Here is a 15495-nt window from a genome sequence, read left to right as displayed (position 1 = left end):
GGTGGCTACTTACAGGAGGTCCAACGGGGCCGGAGACACCTGGAAGACCCACTTCACCACGGGGACCCGCAGGACCAGCAGGACCAGGGTTACCAACTGGTCCGAGTTCACCCTAAAAGAGGGAATGACACCAAGGCATTGGTCTGCAGATAATTAAATTAATTAAACAGCATATCTCCGTTTTTAAGCCCCCAATTCCATGAACTTTCTTCAGAACTGCAATCATTTCCCTCATCTCATTTGGTACCACAGATTTGGACTGGGGTTCCCATTTTCCTGGCCTTGTTCTGCCATCTTGGTTATCTACCATCTTCACCTACCTCTGTCTCTCTGTGATAGACACTCTGGTTCTCAGCTAGTCAGTCCTCACTAGTTTGGGAGTATATCCCAGAGGGGTCCCATCAAATAAGGTTCTTTGTTGGCTTCTGTATCTATGTTCCTGAGCTCAAGCACAGAGACATGATCCACATCAAGCTTTAAGTGAGAAAACGGGTCATTCTACATCCATTCTGAAAGGGGCGCTCATTAAGCTCTCTGTAGTGTAACTTCCTATCTGCAAACATAGGGCCTGTCTTTTACATCACAGTAAGAAATGGATCAAGGTAATGACAATGGTTGGCAGTGTTTTTACCTTGGGGCCAGGAGCACCAGGGAAGCCTGGAGGGCCAGCAGACCCAATAGGACCCTGAAACCGAAGTAGAATATGGTAAGAAACTGCTTCCCAGCAAGTTAACAACACAAGACCAGAAAATTAAAGTGGCTTAGAGTGGCTTGATCTTATTTAATACTGGCAAAGAGAAAATGGACAGTCTGTTGCCATTAATACCAAAGGGGATATATTCAAGGTATCCAAGGGGAGGTAGATTTTACTTCATGAAGCAATGAAGAGCCCTGGAGACCATAGTACTTATAAATTAGAACCTTTGAGAAACCACATAGAACATTTGGTAAGGTGTCTAAAATGGTATTATTTTTACAAATTAATAAAGATAGTTTCCATCCCAAATTCTCAACCCTTCCCAAATTCTTCAGTGTCAAAACTTACAGCAGGACCCACAGGACCCACACTTCCATCACTTCCACGGGCACCCTATGAAGAAAATAAGAAAGACAAAGTCAGAGGAAAGTTCAGTGGCCATTATTAGAACAATTTTTAAAAGGATAAGGGACAGAAACGGAAGCACTCACAGCAGGACCAGGGGCACCGACACGTCCTCTCTCACCAGGAAGCCCACGGGCTCCCTAGAAGCAGAAATATTTTCAATGAAATCCACAATGCTAATTTAAAAAATGTCACAGGCATCATTTGCTTTGTCCAATTTCCAACATGCGCAAGAATCCACTAGAAATAAATAGGTCTTGTTCTAATTCCAACTAAAAGGTAATGGATTTCAATTAAGTATGCAGAAGGTTATTAGAAACATATCAAAGAGTACAATGCTGAGGGAAATGGTAATTAGCAAAAACATGAAAGAAGTTCCAGCTTGCACAGAGGATATACATTTAGATCTACAATCAAGTCATCGATACTTACTGTTTGACCTGGTGTTCCATTTTCACCAGGGGCACCGGGTTCACCCTATGTGGAAAAGAAGGATTGAGGTTTTGTTCATTTCGGGGTATCAGTTTTTTTTTTTTTTTTTTTTCTGATTGGGTCATTTTTACCGTATTATTTTTTTATTATTATTTTTTAAATTTTTAATTTATTTGACAGAGATCACAAGTAGGCAGGGAGGCAGGCAGAGAGAGAGGTGGAAGCAGGCTCCCCGCTAAGCAGAGAGCCCGATGCAGGGCTCAATCCCAGGACTCTGAGATCATGACCTGAGCCGAAGGCAGAGACTTAACCCACTGAGCCACCCAGGCACACCTACCCTATTATTTTAATTTGAACCATTTATATATTTTGTAACATTTCTTACACAGATAGACTTTCTCAATTACGCCAATCCATAAAATTTTTAATTTCTAAAATATCCATTTTTAATATAGATAATAGTAGATACCAGAGTACTAGGGAGATGTGGTCATTTGAGGATTATGTAACCCAGCTCTAATATTTCCCCTTAGATTTTGGGTATCATTTTGACTAGGCTTATGTATCAGGAATGATATCATAAAAAGAGATGGCAGAGAATAAATTGCTTTCAAAAGAACCGTATTTACCCTCTTTAAAGTTATTCTTAACACTCAGTATTTTCATTTTTATAAAATATGCATGGAAATTTAAAGCTTTGTAATATTTTTCAAAGCTGTCTTATTTATTCCCAACCCATATTCTTATCTTGAGTGAAAACCATGGTACCGGCAGGGGAGGGGGAGCAGTCATTTAATAAAATGGCACATGTGAAGGAACTTTGCTACTAAGGAATCTGATTAGGATCTGGAAGAAACAGATTTCACAGACCCTTTAGGAACCATTCATTTCTAGGCTTCTATGTCAAGTGTATTCTTTGGGAATAAGCACAAAGTTGTTCTTTGAGAGTCAGAACTTCTAGCCTCTGTCCTCCTAACTGCTAGATGTGTGACTCTGGACAAGTCACTCATTCTCTCTGTGCCTCAGTTTCCCTCATTTGCAAAATGAGCTCCTTTCGATGTTAACATTTTATGATGCTGGGACTAGTAGGCTGAGCTATTACATTAGGCTCTAGGGAGAATGAGTTTGACCTTATCCATTTGTGTGGCAGCTGGAAAGTTAGAACAGATTCTCCATATTCATGTTCATTTCTAGTCCCGCTAGTATTCGTTACTCATTAATTTGTAATTACGTTGGTATTCACTTTAATATCACATTATCTCCTTAATAGGAGAGAGAACATTTTATAGTTGAAAACGCTGTCAGAGAAGAGCCTAGCCAAGAGATAACACACTTCTGAGACTTTAATTACCTAATTAAAAATTTTTTGAGTGTGCACAGATAAATCACAGGAAAGAGGTTGAAAAGTGTATTGTGACATGAATGTACCTATCTAATTAGTGCATGGCAAAGGAGAATTTACAGTTTAAAATAACATAGCGTTCCAGTATCTGATTATATGTTTATTTACTTTTATTTTGGCTACAGAGATCAGCTGAAATTGGAGGATAGGAAATGAAGGAAGAAACTATTGACATTATTTTTATCTCAACTGTTTAACAGCTATTGAATTAAAGAAATGGCATTAATAATTGGACTTTTGTCACAGAATCCCATAGCCTCACCACTGAGGCTCTGAAGTACTGAAGAGGAAATAAGATATTCTTTGGAATATGAGTAGTCTTCACTAAAAATATCCCTTCTGATGGTCATGGGGAATTACAGTCAATTTAAAACAACCACAACAACAATGTTCTGGCTTAGTATTTACCTTCACACCTGGAGCGCCGGGCTGTCCCTTCAATCCATCCAGACCATTGTGTCCCTGAAATGCAAATCTCTTATTATTAGAATGCCATTCCATCACAGTGCTTGGTCAAATCCTGCCCTCACCCGGGGATGACCCCTTCTATGCAAGGGAGGGTCCAGCCGGCCAGGCCAGGCGGCTGCAAGGGGCAGACTTGCTCCATTGCCCCAGGTAAGCTTCCTCTCTGCACTTGGATGGGAAGGAAATAGAATTAGATGCTCTCTCACAGCCTCTCCCTCTTAAATAATTTTTACCATTTTCAGATGGTTTTAAGTACCTCTTCAAGTCGTACGCCTTTTATACAATTTTCTCTGTAGGGACCCTCATTTCTTGGAAGCTGGGGGCACACTGAGAAAAGTGCATCCCACCACACTTTTCAGCCATCGGAACTCTTCTCTAAGTCTCTTTTCTCTGGCGAATTCCAGGAATTTGGAAGCAAGTATGTGTCACCCAGGAGTTTAAATATAGTCGAGGCTTTTCCTAAAAGCATGTACTCTCTGGGTAAAGAATGTGCTCACCCGAATGCCCTTGAAGCCAGGAAGTCCAGGGGTCCCAGGGAAACCACGAGCACCCTTAAAAGGAAACACAGAAGAGGACAAGTCATGTTTTCATTCTAAATTAGCAAACAATGATTTCTTCCCTCCAAAGTATTTCTTCCCATTGAAGTTCAAACTTGGACTAGGTTCAAGACTAAGATATTTTAAGCCCATCCACTTGCTCTCACTCGAGTCACGCTAGGCTGTTTGAACAAAACAGGGTTTTTAGCTTAGGGCAAGCTTGCCGTCATTAAAACGACATCCCTCGCACTAACAAACACTGTATGCATTCTTGACTGGGCTCCCTGCTTGGTCAGATGCTTTCAGTGAGTGGTACAAGCAATCCAACATCTAGGTGACCGTTTAGACGGATACCGGTTTTACCATCCACCTGGCACTGGAGATGCCTCTGACATCTGGGCTGGAGCCCCTGGGATAAAAAGCTTACCTGTGGTCCAACAACTCCTCTCTCACCAGGTCGTCCAGGTTTTCCAGGGTGACCCTAAAACATGAAAACATTGTAGGGTCAGCCTTTTCTTGCTAAGCCGCCAGATCAAAGTTGGAACATCTTGGTTTTAAAGATGAGGGGAAAAGGCATTCTACAAAGATGTGGGTCCGAATACATACTTAATGGACAATGAATTTCCCAAAATACAAACAAACTAAGATTTCATTAAAATAACATCTTCCACATGGGGGTGAGTTATGTTGGGCATATCCAGCTTTTGGCAGAATACTTCATTTGAATCCAGAAAGTCTTGTCGAGGAGGGAGTGTTTAAATGGCATTTTGGAAATGCTTATGAGTGAATATACTCACATCCTCCCCAGCCTTGCCAGGAGGCCCAGGTGGACCTCGAGCACCCGCAGGACCCTGAAGAAAACAGGAGACCAATCATTTCGTTGAGGTTGTATTAATAAACATCTTGAAGAAACATAATCTACCACAATGGGCGAAAATGTACTCACAGTCTGACCAGGTTCACCGGGCTCACCAGCAGGTCCTTGGAAACCTTGGGGTCCCTAAAAGAAACCAGTATGTCATACTCCACACATCTCTTTAATTCTGGCTTTTTCCATAAGAAGGGTTACCAGCTGTGGGTACTCACAGGAGCGCCAGACGCACCAGGTGGCCCTCGCGGTCCCATCAAGCCCTGGAAAGAGGACAAGTCTTAGCACTGAGAAGTTATCGAGGCTTTGGTTTGAGTTGGAGAGCACAGGCAGAGTAGCGCCACCGACGTTTTGTGATAGACAAACAGGACTGTCCTGGTTTTATTTCAGTTTTTGCTTCTGCCAGGGAGACTCTTACAGACCAACATTTCCTCTACTATTTCTCTGTCTTTGCTTCTGCCTTTTCTCCTACCCAAATCAGCAGAACCCAATTGGGTGGGTGGACACAGGTTCCTTAAATTTGCACACAACTGGGCTGATCGAGATTGTTCTAAAGCAATGAATTGGAGCCGTGTGCACAGTATGGAATATACAACCGCCTTCTGGGCCGTGGGTGAAGCATTTCCATTCGGAGTGCCTCGATCATAGGTCATCTCCCCCTGTCATATTTAGCGAAGAAATTGATATTTTTCTTGCCGCAAGGGGCATCAATTGAAAAGGATCAACAGTCCTTCTTAATGATTAGAGGGAGGTTTGTTATGTAACCTTATAGCTCCTTTTAGGGCTGTTGGGGACTGATGAAAATGTCAGACCAAAGCTGAGGTAGTGAGGGGTGAAGGAAAAATGAAACATTATTGAAATATCCTCCTAGAAGTTTCTAATGTTATTCCTGAAAATGTGGCCCACACCCACAGCAGATGCTTCTTCCTTTTGTTTCTCCTTCTGTCCCAGGCAAGTAGAGCGAGACAGTGTTACTAGTTTGTGAGTTAAATCCACATTCTTGACTCCCCTTTGCAGTAAGCAGGTCTGTGCAAGATCTCTTGTAGGGGCCAGCTCCTTCATGCTGAAAATATTGCATAGGCAAGTCTAGGGTAATTTGTTCATGACACATCAACCATGGGGACCCTGCAGGCAAGTCTGCCCCACGGTATTAATGCCTAGAGTGAAATAATATGGATTTTATTAAAAAGCAGCTCATCTTAATTATAAGAATTATTTGTTTGGTTTTAGAAATTGCTTCCACATTAAAAGAAACTGTCACTTTTCAATCAAAATAATTTTTTAGGTATACATTAAAAATAATTTTCTTTGACACCATGAATTTTTAATTATATTTATTCATTTTTCCGCATATTTGCAACAATTTCATTTACATAAAAGGTAGTTTATTTTGTGGAGGCTGTGAGACGGACGATGATTACTCATTAATTCAGAGAAGAACCCTGTGGGGTTTTAGAGTTATTGATTTTCCAACATGGAAAATTATTTTAATACTTTATTGCTGCCTATCTTTCTTATTTGTGAACCACATATCTGTTGATTACATATATCTGTGACTGTGTGGGGATGGTGCAAGCTTAAATTATATTTCACTGATATTTAAAAGTAAAACACTCTGTTTTGTGCCCCCCAGAAAATGTTCCAAAGTCAGGGGAATCTGAAATCCATATTAATTTTCTGGGCTTATGTAGGCTATTTTATTAGCGTTTTACTTTTTTTTCCCCTTTAGCTTCTTCCTGAGACATAGGTACTGCTTTAAAGCTGACTAATGTTCAGCATTAGCTGAAATGGCTAATTTCAAATACCCAATACAAACAAAGTCAAAGAAAATCTCTACTTCTTCATTTTAGATATGGATGTTTGAAAATTACCAGAAAAATCAGGAAATTGGAAATCATCAATTAAAGGCACATTACTTCTCAAGTGAGAGTTTTAATTTACACAAAATATTATCTTGCCCTTACAGTGGATTAGCTTACTGTGGACCATTAGGTCCAGCCGAACATCTTCTTTTGAAGACAGAGCACTGAATGCACTGTCCAGGTGAAATTTATACTTTATAGACCATGTTAACATTACATTGCAGTGTTTAATTAACTTAATATTTTTAGTTCCAGCCATTTTTGCCTTTATTTTATACATACTAGTATATATTGTGCATGCTCATATTATTTTTTTTTCTAACACATCTTATTAATGCTTATTAAAGATACACCATCATCATCGTAATCATGCAGGGAGCTTTTCTAGCTATTACTCAAATTATAGGATATGTTGCTGACTATTTGTGCTGAGTGATATGAATGCTAAATTATACTCTTATTCTCTTCTGTATGGATTTATAATAGACTAAAAAGGTATTAATCAAAAGGTATTAGAAGAAACATTTCCAGTACTGTTAACTCCTTGAGGGAGGGTGAGATTCTGCCATATTCTGCCATATTCATGGCTACATCCCAACACCCTAGTACCAGTGCTATTCTGAAGAGCTCACTGAAGGCGTCTGATAAATAGTTGCTGAATAAATTGATGTTTTATTCAAGTACTAGATACGTGAAACATGATGTCATTGATTATCAGATATCCTGCCTGAAGGCAAGTCCCAGTTTTGTCATTAACCACTTCCATGGCCCTAGAAAAGTTTAAACTCTCTCATATAGGACAAATGGGTGGGGGCATCTGGCTGATTCAGTCGGTTAAGCATCCGACTCTTGGTTTCAGTTCAGGTCAAGACCTCAAGGTCCTGGGACTGAGCCCCGCATTGGGCTCCTTACTCAGCACAGAATCTGCTTGTCCTTCTCCCTCTGCTCTTCCGTTACCCACTCAAATACATATATAAAGAAAGAAATCAATTTTTTTAAAAAAATGGGCTGGACTAGAACTTGCTATTCCTTTCCAGCAAGTTTATAGAACTTAATAGCTCTGCCTCTCTACAGGTTGCTTAAAATTCTGAGCAATGTTAAAGGATATAAAAAAATTAATCAGAGTGATCACTCTTTCAAATTAAATTGACTTATCTAAGTTATAGTTACTATGTCCAGAGATTATTTACACACTGGTCACATATTTGTAGAGAAAATTCAACCCCTAGATCTAGAGTCTTGTAGATCTGAATACAAAAGGACTTGTTGCCTTTATCTGATCTAAGTATTGAGTGTTAACCCAGGGTAGTTAAGGAAATGGCAATGTGAAATTTTTTACAAAGAAACAAATTCTCTATTCAGTAATCTTTTTAGCTGAGATTAAAAAGAGGGAAGCATACCATTGGTCCAGGGCCAAGGCCAACTCCTTTTCCAGGATCATACTGAGCCGCAAAGTTCTAGAGAGGAAAAAACACATTATATAAAAATTACCAGCTCTGTAGTTCATTTTCTCATCTTACTTGTACAGATTTTTATGTTGTTATTTTAAAAAGGGAGTGATATTTTTATAAACTTATTAGTTTATAATTCCATATTGAGCTAAGTTCCTAAAAAGTCAGGAAGAGAATGTAAGTTTAAAATGGAGTCCCCACCTGGTTTGAAGTGGGAAGCTTCCTTACCTCATTTTTTCAAACCCTTTCCGCTCTGCCAATCACCTCTCCCCTCTTGCACCCTCTAGTTCTACACTGAGAAAGGGGAGCTTTCTAAACTTTAAGTCCTTGGAGACTCCTGAGAAATTGAGCAGAGAACGAGAGGTCACCTTTGCATTTCCACCTGTTGTCCTGCTCCTCCAGAACTACACAAAAGTGACTGAGAAGCCTTTTTCTTGCTGGAGTTTCAAAAAAGGATATAAAGAGTTTTTAAGTTTGGAGGAAAATTAAATTAAAATGCCCCTTGGAAGATTAAACTTTTAAAAAATAGTTCACAGTAATAACTTTACTGTTAAAGATCTCTCTTATAGTAGTAGATCTATTAAAGGAGGTGCTTTTTAATGCACTCAGTAGATAAGCAATCATAATAAGATCTTCTGGGGGAGAAAGGTCTTATTTTACTGGCATACAGTTGGATATTAGAATCAGGCTCCTGATTCATAGTGCTAACCAATTAAGCAAATATGTTTTCCTTCCTGCAGTGAGGCCATTTGGCACTCATACCATTGTTAAAGACATAAAGCTAAAAGAAGATATTAATGAAAAAGGGAAATGTACTTTTCTCAAATTAGTTTCAAGCAAATTAAACCTAAAACTACTTTGAATGTTGGTTCAGCAGACTTCAAGCCAAGGAGAATAAAAAGAGTAGGATGTTTGTGAAATTGCTGAAGACCAGGGATTTCACTTATAATTCAATCTAATCAAACTCTTTAATAATGCAACACCTCTTATTTGTGCCCTACTGATGAAAGATATTAAATCCCCAAATTAAATAATAGTCGTGAGGGCTGCAGCTACCTTCAGTGAACACAAAGACCAGTTCTGTAACTGACAAGGGCTCACAAAGAAACCAGGCAAAGCAAAATCTTGAATGAAGAAACCAAAGAAATGAAATAAAATGTACTAATACCCAAATAGCAGATTCTCCCTTAACTGTTAAAAATAAGCTCCACAATGAGCCTTCTTTCAATAGAGGTAGCAGACACTGAAGTGAGCTAAAAGTTAGCAGTACTTAAGACGCCTTACCCCGCCAAGACCAGGGGGGCCAGGAGGTCCAGGTGGACCAGGAGGGCCTGGAATACCATTGTCACCATCTCTGCCTGGTGGGCCTGGTGGACCCTGTTTTGTAAAAAGCAAATTCGGTCATGGTTAGACAGACCCCCATAGAAACCTATACATATAAAAGGAGACCTAATACATGTGGTAAGATCAGTGGTTCAGACCTTTCAATGTGCAAGGGGTAAGGAAATTTAATTTGTCATCAATTGAACTTCACTTATGACATGGGTCTTTCTTAGAAGGAGGTTTAGTGACTGATACACAAAGACGACACCGGGCAGACTAGTTCCGCTGGAAGAGGGATAGCTCAGCCTTTGAATATTAATTCAAACTGCAGCTCCAGGATTCAAATAAAGATAGAATTATAGCTACCATTTATAATTCTATAAATTTCACATGGAGATCAGTACACAGTGGTGTTCTCTGTATATTGATTGTCAGTTTCAGACTGATGAACTTACTCAACTGTTTTGGTATACTATGTATGAATGGTAGATTAATTGATAGGATAATAAAGTCACTTTATCACAAGGTAGAAAATCCTGCAGACTTCCTATCGTTAACACTATTCATGCCGTTACAGTAATTTACTGACATAATGTGACCTCTACTAGACTGATGGGAGTGGAATACATTTTAGACTGTGCTTCCCAATAGATATTAGATATAGGTATTTATATATTGGCAAAAGTGTCATAAAATGTAGCTGTACATGCCAAATAAGCAGAGCAGAGAGATCGAAGAATACCATGAATAAATCGCAAACCTAACTTGCACATTTATGAATTTAGGCAGAAGCATGTTGTTGACTGCTGTTTTACTACTGTTCCTGGGCTTTGTAAGAGATCTTGCTTGAAAAGCAAACAAAACATGTGCAAAGAGAGGACTGTGGGGGTAGGTAGATGCATGTCCATCTACCTACTTATGCATAATGGTATGCATAAGTTGGACAAGTCTACTGAAAACGAAGACAAACCAATGCAAAGAACATGGCTGGTTTTAACATCTTGGCTTTCTAAAAAGATAATCTTGATCTAGAAAAATAGTGATTATATATGATAATTCTCATTCTCCTCTTCTGCAGGGTATTATCTGCTTAAAAGTTGGTGCAAATATCTCAATACATAATAATCCTATGAACCGTCTAACCAGTAGTTATTCAAATATGGTCCAAAGCTTTTTAACAGTTCAAAAATCACGCACCCTTTCTCCACGTGGTCCTCTATCTCCAGCTGGGCCCTGTGAGGAAGATACAAACAGCAGAATAATAAATGTCTAAGCGATTTCCAGTGAATGAGAAAGCAGTCTTGACAATAATTAGTTGGTAAGACTGATCTAAACACTGTATTATTAGAAAGTAGCTGTAAAAGTGACATAATACAATAGAAAAAATACATTGTTTTTATTATAATTACATGTAATGTTTTTAACCTGGGAGACTAGAGGCTGCAGTCTCCAGTCATTAGGCCAATATATAACTACTATTTTTAGAAATATGATTTCTGTGGATAAAGTTATCATTTTGTTACAATGTTAACAGTATATTTAAAAAGGCCTTCAAAATAAACGTTCATTTACTACCTATAATTAACATAATACTCCTTCCATCTCCAGAATTAAGTCTTTTTTTCTTTAGTATGTAAATCACCAGTTTGTATAATATAATTATACATAATTCTGGAAGATAATGAAACTTGGTTATCTTAAAAATCAAAGCTGCTTTATTTTATGGTTTACTTAATGCATATCCATGTGAGCAAAATCTTGACAAAGTATTTTCCTTCTGTAGTTTACTATAAATTTAGTTAAATTAGAAGATATTTCTGATCATTTCAGATATTATGGAAAAGTATTAGACTCTTACCTTTCTTGCAGTTTCCTAGAAAAGAATCAGAAATAATTATGAGAAAAATTGTATATTTTTTTAAATGGCTCCCATTTCTGTATAGTGTACAAATAGATCTACAGAGTACATACATCATGCATACCATTATTTTAAAATGTCAAAGTATGATTTTAAATTTTACCCACAAATTAAATAACATGTTCAGAACCAAAATGCATACTTATCTCTAATTATGCCTCAAATTCAATTCATGAGCTAAGAATTTGTTCCTAATACTCTTGCAAATGATTCGAAGGGAGTAACAAGATTCTCTAGCTCTGTGAAGTCTTCTGCTTCGTGGTAGTGGATCCTTAAAACCCAAACTTCCACTGGATTATTTATTCTGTTTCTTATGAGCATTCTTGTAAGGGTGGTCTCATTCAATAGCACCGCCCATTTTGGAAATTGGGGTGGGTACTTTCTAGGCAGCCAGCAAAGTTTGACTACCATAACTTTTTTTTTTTTAAGATTTTATTTATTTATTACACAGAGATCATAAGTAGGCAGAGAGGCAGGCAGAGAGAGAGGAGGAAGCAGGCTCCCCGCAGAGCAGAGAGCCCGATGCGGGGCTCGATCCCAGGACCCTGGGATCATGACCCGAGCCGAAGGCAGAGGCTTTAACCCACTGAGCCACCCGGGTGCCCCTGACTACCATAACTCTTGAGGATTTTCTTGGAAATCCAAATTGTTCCACACCACTGTAACCTTCTCTTCCTTGCCCAGAGAAGGCATAAGTGCAGCCAAAAACATTCCCAGTATAAAAAAACAAATTCTAAAAGTAATTTTACTCACCTCTTGTAAAGCTGTAGAGGAAAGGGAAAAGAGGTAAATAATCATTAGCATCATTTCATTGATTCGTAGCAGCAATTAACAAATAGACATATTAGCCTATAAAATTGACTTACCTAATTAAAGGATCAAGTGTATTTTTTATTAAGAATATTCTAATGACTTGAAATTATGCAGGTCAAAAGTATGGCAGGGATCAGCAGGCTGATTTGTTTGCAATATTAATATGTAAATATATTTGGAATTAAATTGTTAATTATTTACTATTTTATAAATGCTGTGAAATATTAATGTGTCCAAAGGATATTTCCAATGCATAGTAATTAAGCTGATAAACTGAATGGGTGGGTCGCTGAATGTAAGACCAGTACGCTGATGAGGAAATAATTTATGGTGTAGATAGTTTTTGATACCTAAAAATTTAAAAAAGGGAAAACTTCGGGAACTTTGTTACCTAAATATTTCATTTTTCATAAAAGTTACCTAGTGCTTCATTGAGTTTATACCATTCTTAAAGTCCTTTTTCAAAAGGTCTAATTTGCGAATTAGTCACTATGAAAATGGAGCCATTTAGACATCCGAAATTTTGCTTTACATTGGTTCACTTAAATTAGGTAAGGTCATTTTACCAATATATATCTCTTTTGTCCCTGAGAAAGAATTGCTCTGTATAAATGGAAAAACGAAGGATCTTGAGAAGTAATGGGAAAAACACACTGAAGTAATATCCCCCCCTTTGCCATAATTGCTCTAAGACCTTAAAGACTGAATTCCTCTCCTACGGTAGAAAAATTATAGGTTAACACAGGATATGAGGGTGGCCAAGCTGGCAACGAGATGAATCACCCCTAAAAATTGCTTTAATTAGGTGGCCAAGAAGTGTGTCATTTGGAGTGAGAACATCTGTTGCAAGAGTCACAATTCAGGAGGGTGGACCACATCCAGCACTGATATTTAAGGGCAATTTATGAGAATTACTTTTAAATAAGGAAAATGATATGTTTACTTCATTGTGTCCATCAGTAGGAAGAATAATTATGCCCAGTCCTGATTAACGGAACTCCTTATGATTTTGGAAATTTGCCTTTTCATTACTCAGACTGAGCCATTTTGAAGAAACGTGTGTTTGGTAACTTTTATTCCAGACTGACGTTGGCTGTTGGTCAGAAGGTGAGTTGCCTTTTTGTACCTTCAGACTTCCCTAGGTCTGTTTTCATCTTTCCTTTAGGAGCCAACTTTTTCCCCCCATCCTCAGATCTCATAAAAACAAAATTGGTAATGTGAATTTGTTCCGTACAATCACTCATTAGTATCCACAGTGTGAATACTGAAAGTGGACAAAGGGAGAAACACACACACACACACACACATAAATGCATCGACAATGATGCAATGGTAGACACCGTGGCATGTGGGTGGAGCAAACTTTTCGGAGTGCTGGGTGTGGCCAGACACCCCTCTGACCCTATCAAGTCAGTATCTTTGGTAATTAGGCAGCCATTTTCAAGAAGGACCAATTTTCTTCTTTCTATCTTGACACAGAAGCCTGGTCATGAAACCTTTGTCTGAAAGTAGCCTCTGAGTCCATCTAATCTGCATTCTGCATTTTAGAAAAGGCTCAGTAGGACTTGCCCGAGGTCACATGGTAAATTAGTGGCCAAGTCATTGGAAAACCCCAGGTCTCTTGAGTTTCAGATCCGTGTTGATATTTTCCAACTTGCTGTGTTCAGAAGGTCTGATTGTCATTAAGAACATGTTAAAGAGGTAACTTGCAGGCTCAACAAAAGGCAAAACAGATTTTAATTAAATAATGTCATCATGTCCATGACCAGATAATAAATGGAGAAGCTAATTCTACTCTTCAGATTGTATCCATTCCAAGTAACATCATTTTCCTTCCCAGGACACACTCACTAGCCACCAGGAATGGCTTTCATCAGAAACGCAGGTCAACTCCCTTTGTAAACCTGTAGGGGTCTCTCTCATGGGGAGTCCATCCGCATAAGGCCCGGTCCCCTGTGCTTTCACTGTCCTCCCTCCAGAGGGCGCCTCGTAGTTATCATCATCATCCAGGCAAGCCCAAACCGCCCAGAGGAGCAAAGCCCTTAGGGGGTGAGTTCTACATGACTAAATTCAAGGGCTTTCTAAAGCAGGCCTCAAGTTTTCCAAGGTGGGCATCAGTGCGGCCATGGACCCGATAGTTGTCAATATCTCACCCTTAGGAAAAAGACTTCCTGTTCTCTTTTGAGCCCCAGGGATCAGAGGATCCAGATAAAATTAAGACTCACTTCGAGTTGAGAGAAAAGTTCCCTAACTTTGGGGGAGGGTTAAGTCTTTTCTGTTTTCATTTCTAAAATAATTTCCACGTTTCTCATACATGCCTGCCTTTCTCCACATGCCAGGGAGCCTTCCCTCCAAGCTAGACCTAGACGTGACTGTAGGATTTCATCTTTCAGACCAGGGTGCCCACCCATCTAAACTTTCTCCCCGCCTCGGGCAGCCCCAAACAAGCTCAAGGCACTTACATTGGCATGTTGCTAGGCACGACGTTACTGCAAGCAGCAACAAAGTCCGCGTATCCACAAAGCTGAGCATGTCTACCACTTAGACATGCAGACTCCTTGTGTCGCAGAGCCCCTGGGTCACCGGCGGAGGTATCACCTGGCGGGCGCAGGCATGCAGTCGTGGCCGGTACCTCCAACTTAGCCGAAACCTCCTGCCGCCTTGGTGCTAAAATAATAAAGCCCGGATCTGCCCTATTTATACGGCCAAAGTTTCTCTGGCCGGAGGGTGCCTCCAAAAGCGCCTCCACCAATCGGAAGGCTGGGGCTGGGGGCCCGGGCAGCCACAGCTGGGAGGAGACTGCGGGGGCGCAGAGGAGGGAGTGAAGGGGGGAGGGACGTGGCCACGGGGCCGGCTTCTTAAATTGGTTCCATTCTTTTTGAGGACGTGGACACTTTTGAGGCTTTCAAGGGGAAACTCTGACTCGCTGTCTGCATACCTCCGCCCTCCCCATCCCCCCGCCCTTCCCCGCCCTTTCCAAGTTTGGAAACACTTTTGGACACGTCGGAGCGCTCTGCAGACACCAACGTGGGCACACTTTGCAGATCTCTGGGCTGCCAGGCAGCTGTAGAAAGGACGGGACCCCGGAGATCAAAGCAGGAGCTGTCCAGCCCTGTCTCACCTTGTGCCCTGCAGGCCACCCACAGGGTGGAGGGCGCGCGGCGGGCGCAGAGCAAGCAAGGGAGGAGGAGTGGGGGCTCGACAGCGTGGCGCAGCCGGAGGCCGCCCCCCCCCCCGCCCCCGACCCCTCCCCACCCGCGCCCAGCTTTTTCCAGCTTTGGGGCGTGTGTGCCCCCACTTTTTCAGCTGTAACGCTCTCTCCT

At 40.3% G+C, this 15495-nt stretch overlaps 1 protein-coding gene across 1 annotated transcript in view; it reads right to left on the bottom strand.

The window, feature by feature from the left end:
- The window catches only part of COL1A2 (collagen type I alpha 2 chain), a 35849-nt gene extending 20814 nt beyond the window's left edge, over window positions 1-15035 (bottom strand). Inside the window, exons 1-17 of the mRNA XM_044246046.1 lie at window positions 14635-15035; window positions 12113-12123; window positions 11300-11314; window positions 10639-10674; window positions 9403-9495; window positions 8068-8124; window positions 5024-5068; window positions 4884-4937; window positions 4735-4788; window positions 4365-4418; window positions 3899-3952; window positions 3345-3398; window positions 1535-1579; window positions 1189-1242; window positions 1046-1090; window positions 632-685; window positions 14-112 (exon numbers count right to left, since the gene is read on the bottom strand). Coding sequence (XP_044101981.1) covers window positions 14-112; window positions 632-685; window positions 1046-1090; window positions 1189-1242; window positions 1535-1579; window positions 3345-3398; window positions 3899-3952; window positions 4365-4418; window positions 4735-4788; window positions 4884-4937; window positions 5024-5068; window positions 8068-8124; window positions 9403-9495; window positions 10639-10674; window positions 11300-11314; window positions 12113-12123; window positions 14635-14704 — 894 coding nt within the window. The 5' untranslated portion in view covers window positions 14705-15035. The remainder of the gene's footprint in view (window positions 1-13; window positions 113-631; window positions 686-1045; window positions 1091-1188; window positions 1243-1534; window positions 1580-3344; window positions 3399-3898; window positions 3953-4364; window positions 4419-4734; window positions 4789-4883; window positions 4938-5023; window positions 5069-8067; window positions 8125-9402; window positions 9496-10638; window positions 10675-11299; window positions 11315-12112; window positions 12124-14634) is intronic.
- Window positions 15036-15495: the final 460 nt, after the last annotated feature.

This window comes from Neovison vison, chromosome 4 (assembly GCF_020171115.1).
Source record: "Neovison vison isolate M4711 chromosome 4, ASM_NN_V1, whole genome shotgun sequence".
NCBI classification, from domain to species: domain Eukaryota; kingdom Metazoa; phylum Chordata; class Mammalia; order Carnivora; family Mustelidae; genus Neogale; species Neogale vison.
Note: the sequence above shows the minus strand (reverse complement) of the source record. Positions and strands in the feature narration are given on the sequence as shown.